Consider the following 21,485-nt stretch of genomic DNA (forward strand, 5'->3'; position numbering starts at 1 on the left):
CTACTGGCAGTTGGCCACGATCTACAGATGGTGGCTTCCTAGAAGCCATCTAAGGTCACGATTTCTCTCAAGATTTCTAGACGCAACCCGTAACGGGTTTCTCACCTCCCCGGCATCTGTAAGGGTTTACCGGTTTATCTCTTATGTCTCTAGTCAATTCCTTGTGCACTCGTTCGTGATGTGCCTACTACTCCTGATGTTTGTTAGGACGGACAAACCTATGTATCAAGAGGAACCTGGAGCCGAGGAGAGCCTGGGATTCGGCCAAATCGTCCCTTTGTTTCTGCTCATCCTTCTTCTAGTACAGCTAGCCAACTCCATATCAGGTACGTATTCATGCCCCGAACTTGATAAAATTCGTTGTGACTAACAGCCGCACTCTTTCTTCGCTCTAGTCCACTACGGAAACACCGAGGGTAAAGAAACATCCCTTGCCAGAAGGAAGACATTTTGAGGTGCGCAGGTACTATCACCGCATTTTTTCGAGGGGCCTGTCTCTCGGGAAGGAGGTCGATGGTTCGGCAGTATGGTGGAATCGGGAGGGTGAAAGACTTTGTAGCGGCCCAATCGTATGAAGAGACTCAAGATCCCGAAGAGATGGATCGTGGGATCAACGAACCTGTAAATCACTGTATCAACATCTGCCCAAATCGCTCCATGGAGATGTTTCCCAAACTTACAAATCTCAGGTTTCCCATCCCAGCGTTAATCATTAACATTTCATTAATCATCAGGGTCATGATCATCCTCCGTAGTCCCCCGAATGCAAAGAGACGGAAAAGAGTTCCAGGCCCACTTGATCCCCTGCCTCCACGGACCCGGCCAATTGGGTACGGACGAACCCTTGCGGGCCCCGCCCCGCCCCGCCCCGCCGCCGGAGTGGACGGCACTTGCGCGCTCGGGATGATGTCATTCGTCCTTTTTGGCTATGCAGGGGTTTTGATGCGTTCACCGATTCGGATGAAGAAGAAAATCGATGATGTTGGGATGAACTAATTGGGTTCGATTACTAAGATGGGATGAGACGGATGATGTTTTTGACGTTTAGTTTGTCGCAGACTTCCCATTTGAACGTTTCGTAAGGATTTCGTTGTTGATCTCCTGGTGGTGGTTGTTGATTGAAGTCTGAAGTTTGGCAAACATTCTTTTCTCCTTTTCCTTCGGCTTTTGGCATTTTGCTCGTTTACGACCTGACCCAACTTTCGGACGTCGTTAGTGCTTACAGCTTTCCCATTGAGCATTGAACGGTAAAGTTCCAAATACACTGCGCGTATCGGTTCGGAGTTATTCATCGGAGTTCCTTCAGTTGGTTGCACGACTCGCACGACTTGACACAACCCGACAAACCCATACATACATACCTTCTCCCTGAAACACCTTTGACATCACGAGCCACGAGAAACCAAACAAGACGGACGGAGCTTTCCATAGTTCTTCAAAGGAGGAAGTCAATCTCAAACCCAAACAATCGTTCGAACCGCCAAAATCTGAGACCAAGCCAGCCAGCCAGCCACCAGTACGGCACCAGCCGTGTTTTCTAGTTCTTACGATATCGAAAAGTGCAAAAAAGCCACCACGAGCTTCGCCAAGGAATGCGCACAAGCAGGTACGAACCGAATCCCGCTCTTTTCTTTGGACGCCTCCTCGATCAAGGGTCCTTTTCTTCACCGCACCCATTCACATCCACATACTACGAGCCATATACCAATCATCATCGTGAATGAATGGTACCCATACCCCGACGACTCCGCTGCCTTTACTCCCAAGCAAGTTTACCAACCTCCAGCTTCTTCAAAGCTAGGCTCGCTAGGCTCGCTAGGCTAGGTCGGCTAGGTACACCGCATTGAAGTTGGTCTTCTTCGGTTCCCATCCTTTAAGTCTATACATCGACAAAAACTTCAGCGGTTCTGTACTTCCACCATATCGAAATCATTCATTTTCGGACGACATCTGCAGCCAAGCCCGATCTAACGACGACGCACATATACGACAGAAACTGGATGCACAGTTCGGTATATCTCCATACCACAACAAGGAAGACATTTCGTACGAAAGGATTTTTGAACGGAATTCGTGGGGTGCATTGCATGCAGCAGTACACGAAGTACGAAGACACGAACGAACGGACGCTGGACGCTGGACGACATCAACAACTTCCAGGTTAGCAGTTGAGACGAACACGACATCCCGTCGGACCAAACTCAACTCGGTAGAGCAGCATATTGGAAAAACCCGACCTGCATCAGACCTCGCATCACGCAGCGACGCTTCATCGTGCACCACATTGCACCACACACACACACACGACATCAAACTACTGACGCTGTGGCCCAGCTTTGTTGAGACATTCATTTGTCCGTATAAGCGACGACAGAATTGGGAAAGGGCGCAGCATTGGAAGCAGTAGAGTGCATCCGGAGTTAGTTGCAAGGACAGGCCATCCATCAACTTGACGTCGAATATTTGCCCGGTTTTGGACGGTGCGATCTTGACAGCACCGCGCAAGGAGCAGGAGGAAGGTACAAGGGGAAGTTTGGGTTAGAAAGGAGCTTTCCGAGGTCAACACTTACGGTACCGCCGACGCGGCTAAACCACACCTGCATCACACTGCATCGCATACCCGACACTCATACCCGACACTCATCCATCATTCCTCGTCGTTGACGACGGCTAGCTCGGTCACTTCGGTTGTTGACGATTCTTACTGGACTCCAACAAAATCCGACAGCGTCGAATCACTCATGAACCAGCAAACTTACCAATAACACCCTGACAGACCCTCAAAATGCCACCACCAACACAACATCCTTCTGCCCCGGAACAATCCAGCTCTTCACGATACTCCTCGTCCACCTCTTCACGTCCCTCATCACCACAAGATGAACCCTCTCAACCCTCCTTCCCCCGCATCTCCTCTTCCTCCTCTTACTCCCAACCATCTCAGCCAAACAATGATCAGCCACCCAGAGATGATCGACCGCCCCAGCTATCCCACCGAGCTACCACCCGCAATGCCAACGCTCGCACATCAACCATCCGTACATCCACCGCCACCGGCGCTCCCTCACGCCCTTCTCACCAATCTCCACCCCGCCGAGCTGCAGGACCACCCGATACCCTCCGCGAAAAGATCTTCCACGCCCTGCCTCCCCACACGGGACCCCTAAACGTCGGTTTCATGGAACTCGAGCTTCCCGTCCGCGACCCGCGCACTTTTTCGCACATTAAACGCAACGGGGAGTGTGCGCTCAAGCTCGACACCGTCCTTTTTGCAGTGTACTACCCGTGCGAAGGACCGGAGGAGAAGCCGAAGGAGAAAGCGATAATGACAAGGGATCGGATCCGGCGATGCAGGGGAAGTGGGAATTGGGAGGGATGGGATGATGAAAGGAGGGAGGAAGGAAATGGGGTTGAGAAGGAAGGAAAGAGAAGGGGAATGAAGAATGGGGGATTGACGAGGCCGCCTTGGCTACCTAGGCCGAGATTGAGTACGTGCAAGGGGTACGCTAACTTTGCGAACATGCCGAATGCGCCGGTTGCTACGTACTTTGCTTTGACGAGCATGTTTACCAAGTTGCCGGCGTGGCGAAACGCGAAGCTGAGCGATGGGCCGTCATTGGCGGGACCGGAGGAGATGGGAGAGGAAGCGCTGAATAGGGGGTTCAGTGATACGAGCGAAGTGACACTTGTCTGGGGCCCGAGGCCGGCGCCGGATGCGGAGGAGTTACGAAGACGGAGGGCGAAGTACCCGGTCATCATGTTCAGCCACGGCCTCGGCGGGTCGAGGACGGTGCACAGTACCATCTGCGGAGAACTAGCCAGCTACGGATTTGTGGTGGTCGCGATGGAGCACCGCGATGGAAGCGGAGCGAGGACCTACGTGAATAAGGAAGGGTCATTGCCGGACTTGTGCAGCCAGAACCTGGATCGGAGGTCGAACACGGAACGGGAGAAGGAAGAAGGTTCGCTATTCCACAAGAAACGACAACGGAAGAAGAATGGCAACAACAAGCCGTACTACATGGTGGACTACCTCTTTCCGCTCGACAACGCGCAAGATACCCGACCGCATAACCCGGCCGGAGTAGACACGGAGTTACGTTCGGCGCAAATAGACATGAGATGTGCCGAGATCCAAGAGGCATACTACATCTTGGGAATGATCAATGACGGGCAAGGAGAAGAGGTTGCGCGCCGCAATCTAAGGAAGAAAGGAAATAAAGGCTCAAGCTCAAAGGGGCTCATCGGCATCGACTGGGTGGATTGGACGGGAAGGCTATACCTGAATGATGTGACGATGATGGGTCACTCGTTCGGAGGAGCAACGGCGGCGCAAGTGCTCAGATTACACGAAGACTTCACGTGGATCTCGCAGGGTATCTTACTCGACGCGTGGGGCCCAGCGATGCCGGAGGACTCGAGCGAGGAGCACAAGATCCGGAAGCCAATATTGGCCCTCGGTAGCGAGGCCTTCATGCACTGGAAGGACAATTTCAAACGCGTAGAGAAACTCTGCCTCGAAGCCCGGGAGGCGGGCGTTCCTGCTTGGATGACGACGATCCGGGGCTCGGTCCACCTGGCAGCGGCGGATTTTGCGGTCCTTTATCCAAATTGGATGTCACTGCTTATGAAGTCTCTTGTGAATCCAAAGCGCGCGATCCAGCTTCATGTCGAATCGGCACTTGAGTTTTTCAGAATGACGCTCCCAGAACAACAGCATGCCAGATTCAGCAAAGCCTGGCCGTTCGAAGAGGGGCTGCTGACGACGACACCGGGTGCGGCTAACGAGGTCTCTTTGGAATTCCGGCCTGACAAGAAATGGGTAGCCGCTCGGCTAAAGATTCCCCATGAGTTCAAGCTACGCGTCCGAAGCTGGGCCAAGAGGAGAATACAACCAGGCCCAGATATACCAAGAGATGGAAGGGGAAAGCCCCTTGCAGGACTGGTAAACTGGGGTGCAGGAAACGAAATCTGGGTGCACATCAGTCCAGACAAGGAGGAAGTGCCCAATGTAAGCGAAGAGGCAGAGTAGAGTAGTGGTCGGATTTTTTGTTGTCGCGTTCCACCGGGGCCGGGGAAAAGGCGGTGGGATGTGCTAAGGCCGTACCTGGATTTCAATGATACCCGTCATCTACCGAAAGCATGTTTGAGGATGAGTATGTGGTCGCCAAGTAAGCTTGGTGAGGATCGGGGAAATGATTGCGATCTGATTGTGCCCTTGGAGTTGTATCCCGGCTTGCATGCCCAGGAGTTGAGTATGACTAGCGTTCGGATAATTGAAGTATCAGCACAACAACCAGAAAGAAAGTTAGCTCGGACAATTGTGCATGCCGAAGATGGCTTTCCACGTAGAAAGCGCTCACCCGAATACCGGTTTTGCGGCCATGCTAGGCAAAACAAAGAAACCAAAGCCGCTCGAACGGTGCTGCTTTCCAGCGACGCTTGCCGGTTGCCGGCCTGCCGAAAATTGATTGCTTATTCTGCGCACAGAAATAGTAGCAATTATATTCCCCACGGGGTAAAATAGGCGAAACAGGTGAGCGAATGGCAGACAGTCGCTTTCCACCATGCTCGGGCGAGAGGTTGTGAGCAGCGCGGTAAACAGACGGCCGGATATCTGACCAGGGGCGGAAAGTATGTGGTGAGGTTTGACGAGGAACACGTAATGCCAATATATAAACACTTTCTGCAGCAGACAGGCCTTTCGGTTCCGGGGGCCGGGGAGTTGGTTGCCGCGTGGATGATATCTCGCGTACTGGTAAAAGACGCTGGTTAATATCGACGGCCTAGCTGAACCAGGAAATTCCAGCGAAGGATATGCTGGCGGTCACGGGTAATGACAAGATCGGACTCGAGACTTTTGCGTAGTATTGTGGGTGACCATCAACCAGCGGCCTTGGCCAGGTTGGGGTGGTGAGCCTCAATTGGGCGCTTCGGGCCCGGTGAATCCCTGACAAGACATTCATTTGGTGATGGGCATGGACAAACTGTTCCAGAGTTGACAAGGCCAGGATGACCCGTTCAGACAGGACGAGCAAGAAGTGGAAGGCTTTCAAGGAGCTATATCCCCTGCTACCCTTGCCTTTGCCAAGTTAGCCAGACGACAGCTTCGGCCGAGGGAATAGCTCCAAGCCCTGAGAAGCTGTTCCTGGCAACTTGAAGCTGCTGTGCTCGGTACCACCAGTGTCATGTCGGTCGAGAGCCTATGAATATTCGCGATGCTATAACCGCTGTGGTACGCTGTGACACTCTTCGTTCCTGGCTTCAGCAGTCAGCTGTTTTCTCGGTGGAGGTGTAACGGGCAGGCAAGGCTACAATTCACAGGCCATGATGACCAGGACCCAGGCCTGCCGGGAACGGAGCAACATCGGGGCAGTATTGGTGATGGTCCGGATGCGCCATCAAAGGCGGAGAAAAGGGTGAGGCGTGACTGCAGTGTATCGTCAGCGTCTGTAGCCGGTAGCAAGAAGTGATTTCCACCGGAAGCACGCCATTTTACTCGATTAGCAATTTGGATCAGAAACATCGGGAGCGTGTCTCGCCAACAGCTTCTGGACTCCGTTAAGTGTCGTACGTGGCCGCGAAAATCCTCGTCGACCACGTTGTTGACCATGGTTCAGAGGCACGACGATGGTATCCTGCGGGCAGGAGGCGGACGACGACCGTTCCAAGTTGAAGATGGCTTGGATGGCTGGTAGAGCTAGTAGCTGGGTAGGGGTGGTAAAGTTCTTTTCTTCCAGAATCCTGACCGTGGGCCGTGGTTCGTGGTCAAGTGCGGATAAACATCCTGTGGCGTTCGATGTCGAGTTCGCTAGTACTCAGCCCATAGCCAGGCACCGTAGCCCTGCACTTGTGAGGCCTTGTTGATTGCTCTTTCTGCGATGGTCGACATGATGTAATCAGAATTTGGCCATGGAAAACTCGGAGGATGGACATCTGCAAGTTCCAGGTCAGGCCATGACTGAGCGTGTCCTCCAATTCGCAACGAACAAAGATGTGAGCGCATTTGCCGATCTGGCGGTCCGAGAATGGAAGAGGTGGTGCGTTAGCGGGCTGCATCGCGTGTATTGTCTGCGTGGTGGGCGACCATGGTGGGTAGGACAGCCGACGAGGGAAGCGGAAAGAACATTGTTGAGCCATGGGTGAGAAAGGGGGGAACAGAAGGACAAGAAAGGGACAAGACCAAGCCCAGAAAGCTTGTTGACGAAGCCAAGATTGGAGGGTCTTCTTGCCGTCACCAATTGAAGTTCGGATATTCATCCCCGCGAAAAAGTGACGAAGCTGGAGAAAGTTTGGAGAAGCCTCAATGTTTCGCGGGGAAGAAGTGGAAGTGTGTGTGTGGGTGGCCGGATTTGGTTGGCGGATTGTTTGGTGGACACTGCCCTGACAGCCCCTGGCAAGTGGCAGGGGACAGCCGCTGAGGCTTGCAGATCATCGTGCCTTTCCCCAGCCAGGGCAATTGACCCCACTTGGACAGATCCCAAAAGCTAAAATTGACCGCAGCTCAGATCATTCACTAACAGAGAGCTGTCTTCTGATAAGCTATTGCTGTTAGAGTATTAACCGCATCCGACTATAACTGGACGACGTCCTCTTTCGGTTGCTGCCAGTGGAGACGATGGGACAGAACTTCTTCCCCCAATCATCTCAACTCAGATTCTTTCATCCAGCTTCCCTTCACCTCAGCTTCTGCACCACAGACGAGGGACAGCACGCCATCGTTTATTCCAACCTCACTTCTTCCATCTTACTTCCACACCCGGTTTTCATTCTCCGTGTTCTATGGTTCACGCACACACACAATTGACGCCCACAATGACTCCATCCTTCTTTTTCCGGATCTTCATGTCGTGACACACCCTCAACCCCCCCTACCACTCTTCGGATCCAAGACAAATCCCATGGAACTACCCGGTACCTGTGCAAGCTGGGCTGCACCCCTTCTGCACATCACCCAGGCGAGCGAAGAAAATAGCACCGAGCAGGTCCGTCCTGAGTAACCCGGAATATGGCCTTTTCTCAGTCGACCACGACGCCAACGCGACTGGGCACAGTTTGTATTCACCTCCTGCATGATGCCGTGTCCGGGAGCAGGATGCCCAAATATGGTTCGGCCAGGAGGCTTTGCCCGCTAGAATTGGTCGAGTATTCTCTCACACGCTGCTCTTTCTGTTCTCTGTGCAGACTGCTAATGCCTTGTTCCTGGCCCCAATATCTCCCTTCCATCTTGGCCCTCTCGTATAACTGATTACGAAGGGTCCCAAGGCCAGATTCTAGTGCATCTTTCCCCGACGGCCCGCAATGGAAGCCATGTCGTTGTTGTTTGTCCTCCCTCGATCCCGTGCACTGTGGCACAGTACCTACATACATACTTTCCACCATCAGAGGACTTCCCGACCTAATCTAACCTTGCTCGACATCTGATCATGGCCCGAGCCAGCAATGCGCTCCAAAGTGCGGGTAAGGTTAGGTGACTGGACTTGGGTTTGGTACAGTTTCACAGATCAGACTCTCTTATTATAGCTGCACCCGACTACCGCTTGCTAAGAGGTTGGCAACCTTTAACCAGTTCTCACTGCTGAGAAAGAAGAGAGGGAAGAGGGAAATGAGAGGACTATACTCAGAACTGGCACAATTAACGGTACACAACACATCACCTTTACCCTATGGATCCTCTTCTCCCCCAAGTGGGACTTCACAGTCAGCACTCACCAGCACAAACCCTCATAGACAGACAGCCATGATCAATCAACCCATCTCATTCATCACTTTCCCGCTCATACAGTCACCCAGTCAGCCATCGAGTGCAACTCTACAAGTGCCAGTTTGTGTGCGGGTGTGCTTGCCACCGGATCAAAATCTGGAGACAAGGCATTTTAGCCGTGGCCCAATATCTTGCATTCACCCAGACCTGCGGCTACGCGCTCCAATACATAGCGTCGTGCCAGAGACAACTGCTCCTGTATTCTCGACAGGTCACCCTGGCCCGGCCAGTTGAGACGGCAGTAGTATAGCATAGAGCATGTACCGGTAAACGGAAAGAAAGCTGTCTTTGATTACGTCGGGGGCGGAAGAACGGCAACACAGCGTTTACCAACATTGTCCACACCACTCAATTTTGCTTGTTTTGCTTACTACTTTTTCTCCGCTGCAAAGCCCGCGAATCGTTGGGCTCCAAGAATCTCCCCGGTCGGAATTCGGAAGCACGTCTGAGTGTGGCTCATTATTTTTGTTATATTCTGCGCTCCTCCTTCTCTCCCTGCTTCGATCTTCGTATGTACTCTGCCACCCCAAACTCCAAGTTCTCTCTCCGCGGTACTGGGCCCACTCCATCATCGATCATGGCAGCTGAGTTGGATCAATTTACCAATACGAAGCCTCTCCAAGGGGGTGGTTTGATCGGTTTGGAACGGATGAAGGAGCTGGAAAACAAATACCAGGTATGCGGGCACCCGTCTTGACCGCTTTCCTTTTGGGCCGTGGCTTTGCGGCTGGATGTCTCATCATGTAAAACCACTGACCGTTATCCGTCCACCAACAACAGATCGACCAATCCCACCACAATGGCTCTCTTTCTCCTCCTCCAACACCCTCTTCTCCCTCTTGCCTTGATCAGCAGGAGCCGTCAACCCCTATAGCTGCCCGCCGTCTGTCCGCACAACAAAATTATCTGATGCTCAAAGCTGTCCGGCGAAGCCTCGTTTTACCACCACTGTCAATCACCATCCCCACAGGGCTGACTGAAGCCGCCAAACACGAGTTTATAAGAGAGACGGACTACCAAGCAGAAAGGCAAGAGGAGAGCCAACTTCAACCAGGAGCTGTTGCGGAGCCTTTGCACAAGCAAGTCAAATTCCTTGCACCCGACGAGGACGAAGAAGAGGAGGAAGAGGCCGAGATGTCAGATCAGTCTTCAATCTGTCAGTCTCCTAGTTGGGAAAATTACGGCGAGAGGAAGAAAAAAAAGAAGGAAGATGCAGACCGTCGGAAGAAGGAGAAGGAGCAGGCAGAAAAGGAGGCAAAAGCAGCCAAGAAACGCCTAGCTGCCCGGCTGAGCAAGGCACCTCCCCCGATGTTGCCGCGGTCTCCGACCCAAGAAAACCCAAGGATCACCGCACTCGCCTACCCAGAGCGATCGATGTCCGATACGCTTCTCACCAACAAGCATCTCTTACCAAGCTCCCACCTCGTCACAGCGCAAAATGTCGACAAGTCACTGTCAGCAGATGATTTGCAACGACATAGCCGGCCATATCATACTATTGCTTCAGCAGGGAGGGGTAACGCTTCCCTTACCCAAGGCGAGTGCCAAGATCAGCTTTTGCCTCAACACACTGTTCGTTATGAGAGCTTTGATCAGCGGCCACAGCCGCGCCAAACACACTCGGAGAGCCTAGGCGTTATGAACGCATCGTCATGCCAGGTACCATCTCCTCGGAGAGAGGCGTTCCCCCCTTCTTCCTCGAGAACTCCGATGCTGCGAGCAACAAGACCTGCTACAAGCCATGGCCGGAGCAATAGTCTACTACAAGGGGCATCCCGACTGTTCAAGGGGAAAGAGGACGAACACAGAGACGACAATGCTGGCCCTCAACTGCAAGACTCCCCGCAAATTTTCGAGGAGGATACACGAGGTCGGCCCAGAGACGGATATGTTCGTCATAACAGAGTTCAGAGCGCCAGCCGTGCAATGGCTGGAACTGCAGACGACCAACTACCCAGCAGTGCGAGCTTCGGACCATCATCAAGGAGTAGTTCTCAGACAACCCAAACACGACGCTCATCGCTATCACAAGAAGCCCGAAGTGCGGCCATGAAGCTCGTTGGCATCAGAACAAGCTCCGCAGCCAAGTCGGATCGCCTTACCGACAAGAAGCCAGCCAAAGAGACTGATTACTTCAACTTCATGGAGCACGCGTATTCGGCTGCTGTTCTCTCGTCCATGGCTACCGCAGGAAAACCTAAGCCGGCTCCAGAGGCGCCAACTCCTCCGAGATCGCAGAACTCAATCGGAGAGGCATCTGTGACATTGACGATTGCATCCTCCAGTTTCCAGGGGTCTTCTGTTGCCGGGTCTGACGCAGGTAGCCAAGCTAAGAAGAACCGCAGTCTGAAGGACGCGGCAAGGGCAGCATTGGGCATGTCAACAGGGCATCCGGCAACTCCTGATGCAGTGAGATCGCCTGTACAAGCACCTCCTTACCTAAGGTTCCGATCTCGAATTAGCTCGCAGACTTCAGCCGTTTCAACGCCGAATGCCTTCCCGCCGGTCGTTAAACACACAATATCTGGTTCTCCTCGATCAGTTATTACCCGGGAAGGCGAGACCTTGACTAAACACAGCTCTGACACAACGCAGAGCAATGTGATCAACACGACGGAAGTGGCGCTACCGCAGGTTAGTGCTTCGGAAGGCTCATCGTCATCATCCGCCTTCGACGAAGCATCACCACTTCCCTCGCCAACGACCACCCCGGATACATCGAGGCCCCAATCCTCTAAGGACATGCCATTGGTGTCGAACGATATCACGAGCAGCCCGACAAACCTGGAGGCAGGGCAAGATGACGACCGGACTGTCCGTCAACGATCGGAAGATTCGGCCTCACAGGCTTCCACCACACCTCGGGATGGCTCTGAGGTACGCGACAGCAATAAGGGGCTCACGACGGGCGAGGAGTGGAGCATGTCTGGTCTTTTGATAGACTTGGGCTTTGACACGCAATCACCGATTAGCGCACTTGCGAACGGCGAAGTCAAGGCCAATCACGGTGTTAAGCGATCGACTGCTGGCTCAGGTTCGTCTTCACCGAGTGATTTCAGCCGCCCTTCTTCGAGAGGCAAAGACACTACTCAGCATCAACCCATGTTGGACCGGGAGGAGGATACCCGTCCACAGCTCAGAATGTCTAAGTCACTTTCTGATCCGGACATCCGTGCTACTATTTCACCGCTAGTTGCTCACGCCACCTTGTCATCGCCAGAGGATGCCATAATCGTTCCCCCAAGGTCACCTAAGCGTACTCGCACTGCTGGCTATTTTGCTGCTGAAAAGAGGGGCCATGAACAGAAGCTACATCAGGCATTCTCATGGGAGAGGGGAGATGAGGAGAGCTACCAAACGGTATCGATGGCAGAAGTGGCAGCTAGGCAAAGGACTGAAGTTGTTATGGGGACGGAACTAAGATTCGATATGGGCGGGGAGGAACATAGGGGCAAGAGACGGCAAAAGCTGACGTCTTCCCGGATGCCCAGTCAGACGGGAGAAATACGATCTCAACAACCACGAGTTGTCAGTGGAGAACGGCAGAAGTCGGGATACCGGCATCCCAGCTCAAGTGAACCGTCGCCCATGCACGACAGCTTTTCATCAGCTTCTACTTTAGCCGCAGGCGGCTATAGTCGATCGAAGTTCACTACCCTACCCGCAGGCTTTGCTTCTTCTCCAGATCTTCCCGGCTCATCATCTAGGCAGGCCGAGGAATGGCCTGAGGTACCTCCCATCTCACCTCAGATGGTGTCACAATTCCCGAGTCCACCATCAACATCACGAAGTCCAACGCCTCTGGCTTCCCCATTATCACCACCTCCATCAACCACTTCCTACTCCTCAACAGCATCCCGCTCCGCCTCAACGCCTCCAGTCTCCATCCTCAAACAACCCCGCCCACCCATGCCCCCAATCCCAACCTCAATGCCTATCCTCTCCGCACTCCCTAAACACATGCTCCATCAATCCAACCATTCCACCCCCAATCTCCCTTCTCCTCCCGCATCATCTCGTCCCACCACTCTCGCACTTGCCCCTCACGGAGGTCCCAGTGCAGAAGAAAAAGAAGCAGCCGCCCGTCGTGCCGCTGCCGGTGGAGCCTCTTCACAACCGTTTGCCAAGATCTTGGTGCAATGCTGCAGCTGCCAGTTCTTCCTCGACATGCCGTCCAAGGTGTACGAGTGCATCGCGAAGCCGGATGCGGTGATTGAGGACCGAGCATTGGGGGTGTCGGGGGCGATCATGACGATGGTCAAGTGTCCGTGGTGTAGCCACAAGATGAGTCGGGAGTGTTGCAGGGGGTATACGGCTATGGTTACGCTGGTGGAGAGGTATCATTAGGGATATAATGGGAGGGAGTGGAAAGGGGAGGCCAGGAGGGAAATGAAGATTGGTGATATGGAGGGTTGAGGGGGTCGCTGGAACCCGTTTCTCGGTTTTTTTTGTGGTGTTCATTTTTATGCGAAGCTATGCTCAATCAGATACCTGTTTCCTTTGTGTTTTCATTTGACTTTCGGTTAAGGCGGACACGGGCAAGACGGGTATTGTAGTTAGGTAGTAACGGAAAGTAATCATAACAATGGAAGTGAACATGGCATATGACAGGGACTCAAGTCCAAACATTGCGGACCGGACCGGACCAGACGGAAAGTGCTTCCGAGGTTTGCAGCATGATTATGTGAGGAAAGGAGCGAGGAAAGTTCCCTCGCGCACGAGACGAGGAATGTATATTTAAGAGTTGCGTTCTGCGCCTTCCTTCTCTTCTCTGGAAGTGACATCAAGTGGATACCTAACGGCTTCATGTATGTGACAACACCACTGTTATCAGGAAGGGAGGAATTGAAGATCATTACATAGTAGGTAAGAATCGATGAGACCAATCAGCGCTGCCCTGGCAATGCTCCTTTCGACCAGAACCTTCAACAATTTCATCCCAAGGTTGGACGGCCCCCCCTCGGTCCCGTGCCTGCCTCCCGAACCCGTGCCTGCCTCCCACTCCCGTGCCTGCCTCCCACTCCCGAACCCGAACCGGGCCACCACTCTCATCGCCAGCCAAATACCCTACAGGCACTACAGCAGCGGTAAGGGGGGCTATATATATAAATTCCAACGCCCAAATTTTCGACGCTGCTTCTACATGATGTGAGGATCGATATTGCAAGTAGTAAAGCTGCAATTTTGAGCCACCTTTCCGGGCACTCATAAGTTCGAACCGCGACGGTGTCTTTTTGTTTTTACACACACCTTTTACCCCTTTTCTTCTTCTTTGTTTGGCCCATTTTCTTCCTTCTTCTTTTACTTTCCCCGGATAACAAGAGATGGACCGGACCATGTTGGCCCCAAAATTGGCTATGCGTTCAAAGCAAGCAGGCAGGCCAGTGAGACTGACTGCAACGTCTGTCTATACTAGTAGTATCCCATAGTATCAACATCAACCAAAGCGGTTTGTTTGCCAACGACAAGGGAATGGAAGGTGAGAGAGAGAAAGAAGTCATGCAACCTAACAGAGATCCCGCCCCAATAATTCACCAGTCACCTTGAGGCGGCTAGCGTTGGCTTCGCACCCCAACCTATCTTCGCGCAACTGCTGGTCGCCTTGTACTTGGGCAACCAACCCCTTCAGCTACAGTGGTGAGGTGAGGTGGTGGCCGGGTGCCTGGCCGGTTGTCATAATGCAAAGATGTGCTTAGTCTAGTATACTGGTGATACACGAGGAAGTCGACAGCATCTCGTCATCGGCTGGATATGGTCCATACCTGTAAGAATGAAGCGTCGATGACTCGTACTTCAACCACGTATTGATGAGAGTAGCTTGCTCCTAGTTTACTCACATCGGCGACGAAGTGTCGTACGTGAGTGATATAGATATCCATCCATATTCTGCGTTGCACTTGACGACGGGTCAAGGTAGGGTGAATCGATCCACTGAGAATATTCCTACGGACATGATTCGCTATGGGGGAAATCAGGAACGGATATCTCGAGTATAAAGTATCATAGAGTACATATTCGGCCTCCAAAAGAAACTCCAACGAGGTCAGTGCCGACAAAGACCAGCCCAGACCAGCCTCAAACTCAGACCAAAGAATACAAGAACTGAAATCCAAGAGAGCCACCACAACTCTTGACCCAGTCAAAAACGTGCACAACTCATGTTTGGTTATACTACTGCTACCACTGCGATGATTTAATACGCACAGGAACCAAGAAGGTCCAGTGCGACTACGTTATCAGAAGAAAAAGCCGGTTACCGGTTATCGTGGGGCGGGTGCGGGCGGAGGATTCTAAGCCAAGAGCATATTCGGTATAGAGAGTGTGAGTCGTGTGCGCGATGACGATGACGAAGGCAGGGAAAGAAGGGGAGAGAAAGGGACGAGAAGGGAAAAAATGAGTTGGGAATCAACAATAGGAAGGGGGTTACCGGAGCTTCCTACCTGGACTTCGCAAGATGGTGGTAAGTCGTCAGTCAGTTGGATAGTAATGCGAATGGTACTGAGAGGCTAGTAGTCGGATGCCATACTTTGATATGGGCTCTACTACTTTTCCGCCTCTAATTTTTCTTCTCCTTTTTTTTTTTTTTTTTTTTTCTTTTTCGGTTTTCCTTTCCTTTCTGAATGTGTGCGCTCTCTGCTTCTCAACAATTCCTCTCCGTTCAGTGTCGTCGACAGCTCTATCGTATTCTTTTCCCCGTCGTTTCAAGGACTGACGGCCTGAGGCGTAGAATATTCATCTTCTTCATCCCCAGTTTGTCGATGGCGAGGCCACCTTTCCGGTCTTTCTGTGCCGGAGCCACCGAGGGTAGGCTAGATATGTCTCCTGTGTTCAACCTCATCCCCTGCGTGTCGCGAAGGTGAACATGCTGTGCAATCTCCGCATCGAACTGCGTGTGTGAGAAAGATGATATGAGGAAGTGGTTTATCAAGCCATTTTCTCTTCTCCCACGTCGCTCCCCGTCTTCCTCGATCCCTTGGCCTGGTTTCAAGTATGTTAATCTCCGTCTGTTGACGTACCACTACTCATTCTATTGAGAAGATGAAGACTTTGTGAGCCAACTCTATATCCAAAATCATTAGCCTCCACAAGGAAGCTTTGCTGAGGAACTCAAGACGGGTAATGGAAAGATGCCTAAAGATCCTTACACGATGGAGTGGAGTGGAAGATCCGATGATCGTGAACGACGACAGACTGGAGACGATGGAGACGGGATGAGCCGTGTGAGTTCAGGCCGCTTATCTTATCAGATGGTTGCTTATCAACCGAAAAAGGATCTGATAAAAGTGATAACCTTGACGGCCATTTGCTTACATCAGCAGTCAATGAATGACATCACCTCCACAACTGGCTGGAGTGAGCCATTGAGGTGTCTGTTTGGCATTCGGCCGGTCGGGAAAGAGCGGGTCCATTGAAAGTTTAAAGTGGAGAAAGGATGTGAGTCGTCGTTTCCACCGGCTGCACAAGGCCGAAGAGCAAGAGGGGCGGGGTTTTTCAGCGCTAAGCAAAAGCCGTTTTAGCGCTGCAGGAGTGGACACAGGGACCCAGAATATTCTGTCTGTCAATGACGGAGCCGAGCAGCACAAACGCCCTCCCCGAGGCAAAAGTGCTTGCTGTTTGACATTTTCGGACCCCCGATCGATATCTCCGGCTTCGCTCAACATTTCCATCCAATTCCCATCCATCCATCCTAGTCACTCCCAGTCATCCTGAAGTGGCCAACGTCAACCTTTCGTCAACATCCCATCTGTTCTCTTCCCTTATCAATCTCCTCCTCATCCACCACCTTTGTTGGCGTTGTCACTCATATCCCTACAACACCCTATTCTACCCTACCCTTACCCTCCCATCCGGTCCTGTTCCTGCTTGGTGCTCGTGCTTCTGCTTATCGCGACAGTAACACAGCATCCGTGCAGTCAGCAGTGACATACAACGCTCCACCTAATATTTCCCTCGGGTCCCTTTTGTTTCCCTCTCGCAGTCAGAGGCATCTTTGCTGCCGGCGCTCCTCGCGCGCGCTCCCTCGACATAACGCCGGCCGCGGGGCCTTGAGACTTATTCTCGACTGCCAACCATGGCTTCCATTCTACAAGGCGCGCACTCCTCGGCAGGTCACGACTACGATAGGATAATAGACCATCACCATGACTCCTCCTCGTCCGCTTCCGCCTCTCCGACCCCGAGTGCCTTCCCCACCGTTGCCCAAGACGACAACCCTCCGAACGAACCCATCGTCGAGATCACGGCCGCCCAAAAGATGCTCTCCGCCACCTCGGGCAGTCTTCTCACCGGCCTCCTCGTGACTCCCCTCGACGTCGTGCGAGTCCGATGGCAGTCCCAGTCCTTTACCCAGCCATCACCAACCGCTCATACCGTTTCCGATTTCTCCAAGCTAGCCGGCTCACATTTATCCAATGCCGCTTTCCGGCCCTCGAATCTCGGCGTCACCGCCTGCTGCCGCGAAGTCTTCTTTGCCAACAACTCCGATGGATGCATCGTCGCCGCCGGGCCGCGCATTGGCTCTGGTGCCATCACACCCAGTGCCATCTCCTGCGCGGTTGAAGAGACAAAGCAACGAAACTTCAACTCTACACTCGACGGCCTCCGCAAGATCGCCCGCAATGAGGGCTTCACTTCCCTCTGGCGCGGACTTTCACCAACCCTCCTGATGGCTATCCCCGCCAACATCATTTACTTCACCGGCTACGACTGGCTGCGTTTCAACACTTCCAGTCCGATCCAGCAAAACGTCAAGGAGGAATACGCTGCCCTAGTGGCTGGTGCAGGTGCCCGCATCCTCGCCGCCACGGCCGTCGGGCCTATCGAGCTGTTCCGCACTCGCATGCAGGCTTCCCCGGGCAGCACAACGGGATCACATCTCACTCATACGTTTAGGGGGATCAAGGACATGGTTCACGCGCACGGCTATCGATCGCTCTGGAGGGGGTTGACACTTACCCTTTGGCGTGACGTGCCGTTTTCTGGAATGTACTGGTGGGGATATGAGTCGATTCGAGGAACGTTGACGGATGCACGCGAGGCTCGCTCTAGGGGACGTGGTAGGACACTCGACCTAGATTCCGAAGACCGCCACAGAGCCCGTCGGAGGTCCCAGTCAAGGGAGAATCACGCCGAGACCTTCACCGACAGCTTCATCGCCGGCGCCTTATCTGGAGCCTTCGCCAGCGTGGCCACCATGCCATTCGACGTCGGCAAGACGAGGACACAAGTCTACCGTGACACCGGCACTACAACACAAGCCGCTATCGCGACAATGGAGAAGACTGCTGCGAGACCGGAGGAGAGGAACATGGCAAGACTGCTGTGGCATATCTTCTCCACGGAAGGCGTGGCCGGTCTTTTCAGGGGCTGGATTCCCCGCACGCTCAAGGTGGCGCCGGCTTGTGCCATTATGATTAGCAGTTATGAGGTCGGAAAACGAGCCTTTAGGGGGATGAATGAGCGGGCGGCCATGAAGGAGCGGGAGGAGCTCGCACAGCAGCAACAGCAACAGGAGCATTCGAGGGAGACTTGAGAAGAGGCTCTTCAATGCTTTGGTTGATATGTCCTGCTGTTTGGAGGGTGTGTAATTCTTTTGGGGGTTGAGTCCCGATTATTCTCTTCTCTTCTGTCATTTTTGTTCCAAGGGGTTACTTGTTCATACCACCAATACCTCTCCACATTTTGCATCTTGGAGTTCATGTTTCTTCTCTTTTTGTAAACTCTTAGGGTGGCTACGGTCAAACTTTCTCGCAGCATGTTTGGCGTTTGAGTTCTTAGACTATGGACGGAACGGAACGGAGCGAGTCAGGCAATGGACAAAAAGTAGTAATTTCTTCTCTCATCTCACATGATCTTTCCCCACAAACTTCCTTTCGATCGCTCTACTTTCTCCTTTGCTTTAGAGAGTGTGCTGTACGAGTTCTCTGTGATGTGTATGAGTATTTGGTATAGGTCCCTGGTGTACAGCAGTACCCGCTGGGTTGCTAAAAGGCGCGGGGAAAGCAGCGCTGTCATGTTAGAGGCGTTGATACCAACACAGGTCTGGTGTCGGATGGAAATAGCAGCGAACTTTCAAGTGTACTTGTTCTGAATGTCATCCAGCCATCTGGTTGATGACTTAATATCCCATCCTCCCTCTCATGGATAAGCGCTCAATCACGCTCAGGTCATTGGGTCGGCGACGACCAGCGAATTTTGCCCAAGCTCTAACCCTTCCATGGTATGGTCTTCAACCAAAAGTCCTTCTTTTGATTATGGGGAGCTCTTTTTTATCCTTGGCTTCTCCGCAATGGGCTGCGGCGGGGGATTCATAGTTGGTGAGAGGTGTACTCAGAGTGATATCATTCTAGGATTAACGTACCTTTAATAGAGTCAAGGAGTTAGAACACGTAGAGTAGGAGAAGAAATATGGGCACAACTTGCCCGAATCTCATGTCCTCCTCCGCTCCGGGGTCTTTTCATGATAGGTACTTGGCACTGGAATATGGTGTTCTACCCCATGCCATATAGAGGTAGTGGGAGTGAAGAACAAACCCCATGGTACTAATGCACAGTGATAAAGACCCTGAGCACTTATCAAATAATGAAACAAATCTTTCCCACCAAGATCTCTTGTTTGCTTTCTGTGATGATCGTGGCAGAGCATTTCGGGTGATGTGCGACAGCCAACTGATAGTATGTGACCATGTTTGCCCCGATGGCAAAGAGCCCTGAGCTTGCAAACCAAAAGCCAAAGGCCGGGACATCAAGAGTACTCATTGACATCCTTTGAGAACAGAATGCTGGACACTCCCCAGGAATTTCGTCCAATCTTGCTTGTACCCAGCCACTGAAAAGTAGCAATGCATCCAGTATTCGTATGAGCACAATCTTCAGAGTCCACGATAGTCCTTCTCGAATTCGTCTTCCTATGAGCGTCGGCCTAATTTTCTTGAACAATATGGGTGCTTTGTCGTCCTTAGACTCTTCCCAGTCACCCATGACGCGGTAACAAATAGCTGCGTATGTGAAGGCCGTGGAAGTTAGGGATACCAAGTTCGTAACTAATCCGAAATGATAGGTGCTAATGTCCTTATCGACGTGGAGTTTCTTGAGGGCGGCAATGAGAAGCACGATGGAGGTCACAAGTTGCTGATCACCCCAGGAAATGACCATATCGTAGCAGACCCGGGCGCACTTCATCGCCCCCTGCTCCCTACCTCTAAGAACCCCCCTGATATCTCTCATTCGCCGCGAGAAGAAGTCTCTAAGCCATGACTTCTCGGTTGTCTTTCTGCGTGGCTGGCCAGGTGCAATGATCAAAAAGACGAAGCTTAGAAAGACCGTAGGGTTGACGGAGATCAAGAATGAAACGATCACCTAGATGTATTTTCCACGGCTCGTCAGTAATCGGTCCACGCTTGCGTCTGTTCCGCCACAACTCTTGCTCTTCACATCAAACAGACCATCGGTGTCTCCAGTGGTAGAGGATGCCAACCCCGGTGAGCCGGACAATCCTGTTGTCAGTTGTGACATGAATGCCAAAGCACCAACATGAATGCCAGAGAAAAAAAAAAAAAAAAAAAAAAAGGAAGAAGAGAAAGAAACAAAAAAAAGGAGCATAAATCAGACATACACCAATTCCCGCAATATCAGGATCCCCCTGGATCGTAGGGCATATCTCGCACGGCCCACAGTAGTCGAGGTTCCACTCGTCGTTCGTGATGTTGAAGTACACCTGGGTGGTATTTGTGTCGCCTGTGGTGTAATTCCAACAGAGAATCAGAGGCTCAACCAGGCCCATAACGGAGGGCGATTGAATGCCGAGCCCTTGGGAGAGTGCAATGATCAGGAATGTTAGGTACCTATTTCAACTGAGTGCGCGGAAATTCAAGATGCCAAACAAGAAGGAAGGATGTAAGAAGAAGAACAACAAGGAGACAAAGTTCAAAATGGAGGGGGAAAGAACGGAGAGAACAAGGGCAAGAAAAGGTCTAGTAAGTTTGAGAGACAACCAAGATAAAACGTACGGAAAGAGAAACAAACTCGAAGAAAAAGGGAAAGACGGGAGAAAAGAGAAAATATCATACGAAAACAGCCTACTAGCTGAGAGGTGCCTCAAAATGTAAAATTCGACCAATGCCATCATCACCCTCTCTCTGTATCTACCTACACCCATTCAGCATCCACCCAACCCAACGCAGTGTTACCCACAAAAACATGCCACATGAAACCTTTTTCAACCGCAAGGCTGCGCAGCATGGGCTTTTTTTTTTTTTTTTTTTTTTTTTTTTTTTGTGCCTCTGCATCATCAACCTCGCTAAAACAAACCAAACACCATTCGCCATTAACGCCATCCAAATCACAGCCACGTACACGTACATGTAGACCATCTCACCGTCAACGAGTGACATACTTCAATTATGTATTTACCTTGCTAGATCATCGCTGTACGCCTTACTGCTTGTATTGAAGTACGGTATCTTCGAACCCAATGAAGCTGCGATTTACCAGCACTGGAAGGGCAGCCATTTACCGAGTACCACGACGATGACAACAGAAATAGGCACTGCCACCACCATGCACCGAGTTACCATTTACCAAGCGAGGAGGTAGTCCATACATGTACTCGAGGCAAGAAATTGATAGAGGAGACACCTTCAACCATGACGAATATTGTGGTCAAAAGTACATGGGCATTAAAGAATAAAAAATTGCTAACAAGGAGTTCAATGGCCATTTT

General features: G+C 52.0%; 3 protein-coding genes across 3 annotated transcripts; all 3 read left to right on the plus strand.

Annotated features, from left to right (window-relative positions):
• Positions 1 to 2,757: 2,757 nt before the first annotated feature.
• On the plus strand, positions 2,758 to 5,032 carry SMAC4_05168 (uncharacterized protein; the record flags this gene model as incomplete). The annotated part of the gene is made up of 1 exon (XM_003346922.2): positions 2,758 to 5,032. The coding sequence occupies exon 1, from the start codon at positions 2,786 to 2,788 to the stop codon at positions 5,030 to 5,032; it is 2,247 nt and encodes a 748-aa protein (XP_003346970.2). The 5' UTR covers positions 2,758 to 2,785.
• A 2,248-nt stretch (positions 5,033 to 7,280) lies between these two features.
• On the plus strand, positions 7,281 to 13,906 carry SMAC4_05167 (uncharacterized protein). The gene is made up of 2 exons (XM_066090239.1): positions 7,281 to 9,440; positions 9,545 to 13,906. The coding sequence occupies exons 1-2, from the start codon at positions 9,276 to 9,278 to the stop codon at positions 13,109 to 13,111; spliced, it is 3,732 nt and encodes a 1,243-aa protein (XP_065945474.1). The 5' UTR covers positions 7,281 to 9,275; the 3' UTR covers positions 13,112 to 13,906.
• Positions 13,907 to 16,344: 2,438 nt separating this feature from the next.
• SMAC4_05166 (uncharacterized protein) lies at positions 16,345 to 18,426 on the plus strand. The gene has a single exon (XM_003346920.2). The coding sequence runs from the start codon at positions 16,836 to 16,838 to the stop codon at positions 18,294 to 18,296; it is 1,461 nt and encodes a 486-aa protein (XP_003346968.1). The 5' UTR covers positions 16,345 to 16,835; the 3' UTR covers positions 18,297 to 18,426.
• Positions 18,427 to 21,485: the final 3,059 nt, after the last annotated feature.

Source organism: Sordaria macrospora, chromosome 1 (assembly GCF_033870435.1).
Source record: "Sordaria macrospora chromosome 1, complete sequence".
In the NCBI taxonomy this organism is placed as follows: Eukaryota; Fungi; Ascomycota; class Sordariomycetes; order Sordariales; family Sordariaceae; genus Sordaria; species Sordaria macrospora.

What these genes read in the sequence shown, in the direction of transcription:
- SMAC4_05167 (XM_066090239.1), top strand. Translation starts at nt 9,276, where the DNA reads ATGTACTCTGCCACCCCAAACTCCAAGTTCTCTCTCCGCGGTACTGGG. An exon ending in AGCTGGAAAACAAATACCAG is followed by an intron (nt 9,441 to 9,544) that starts GTATGCGGGCAC and finishes CACCAACAACAG; the next exon opens with ATCGACCAATCCCACCACAA.
- SMAC4_05166 (XM_003346920.2), top strand. Translation starts at nt 16,836, where the DNA reads ATGGCTTCCATTCTACAAGGCGCGCACTCCTCGGCAGGTCACGACTAC.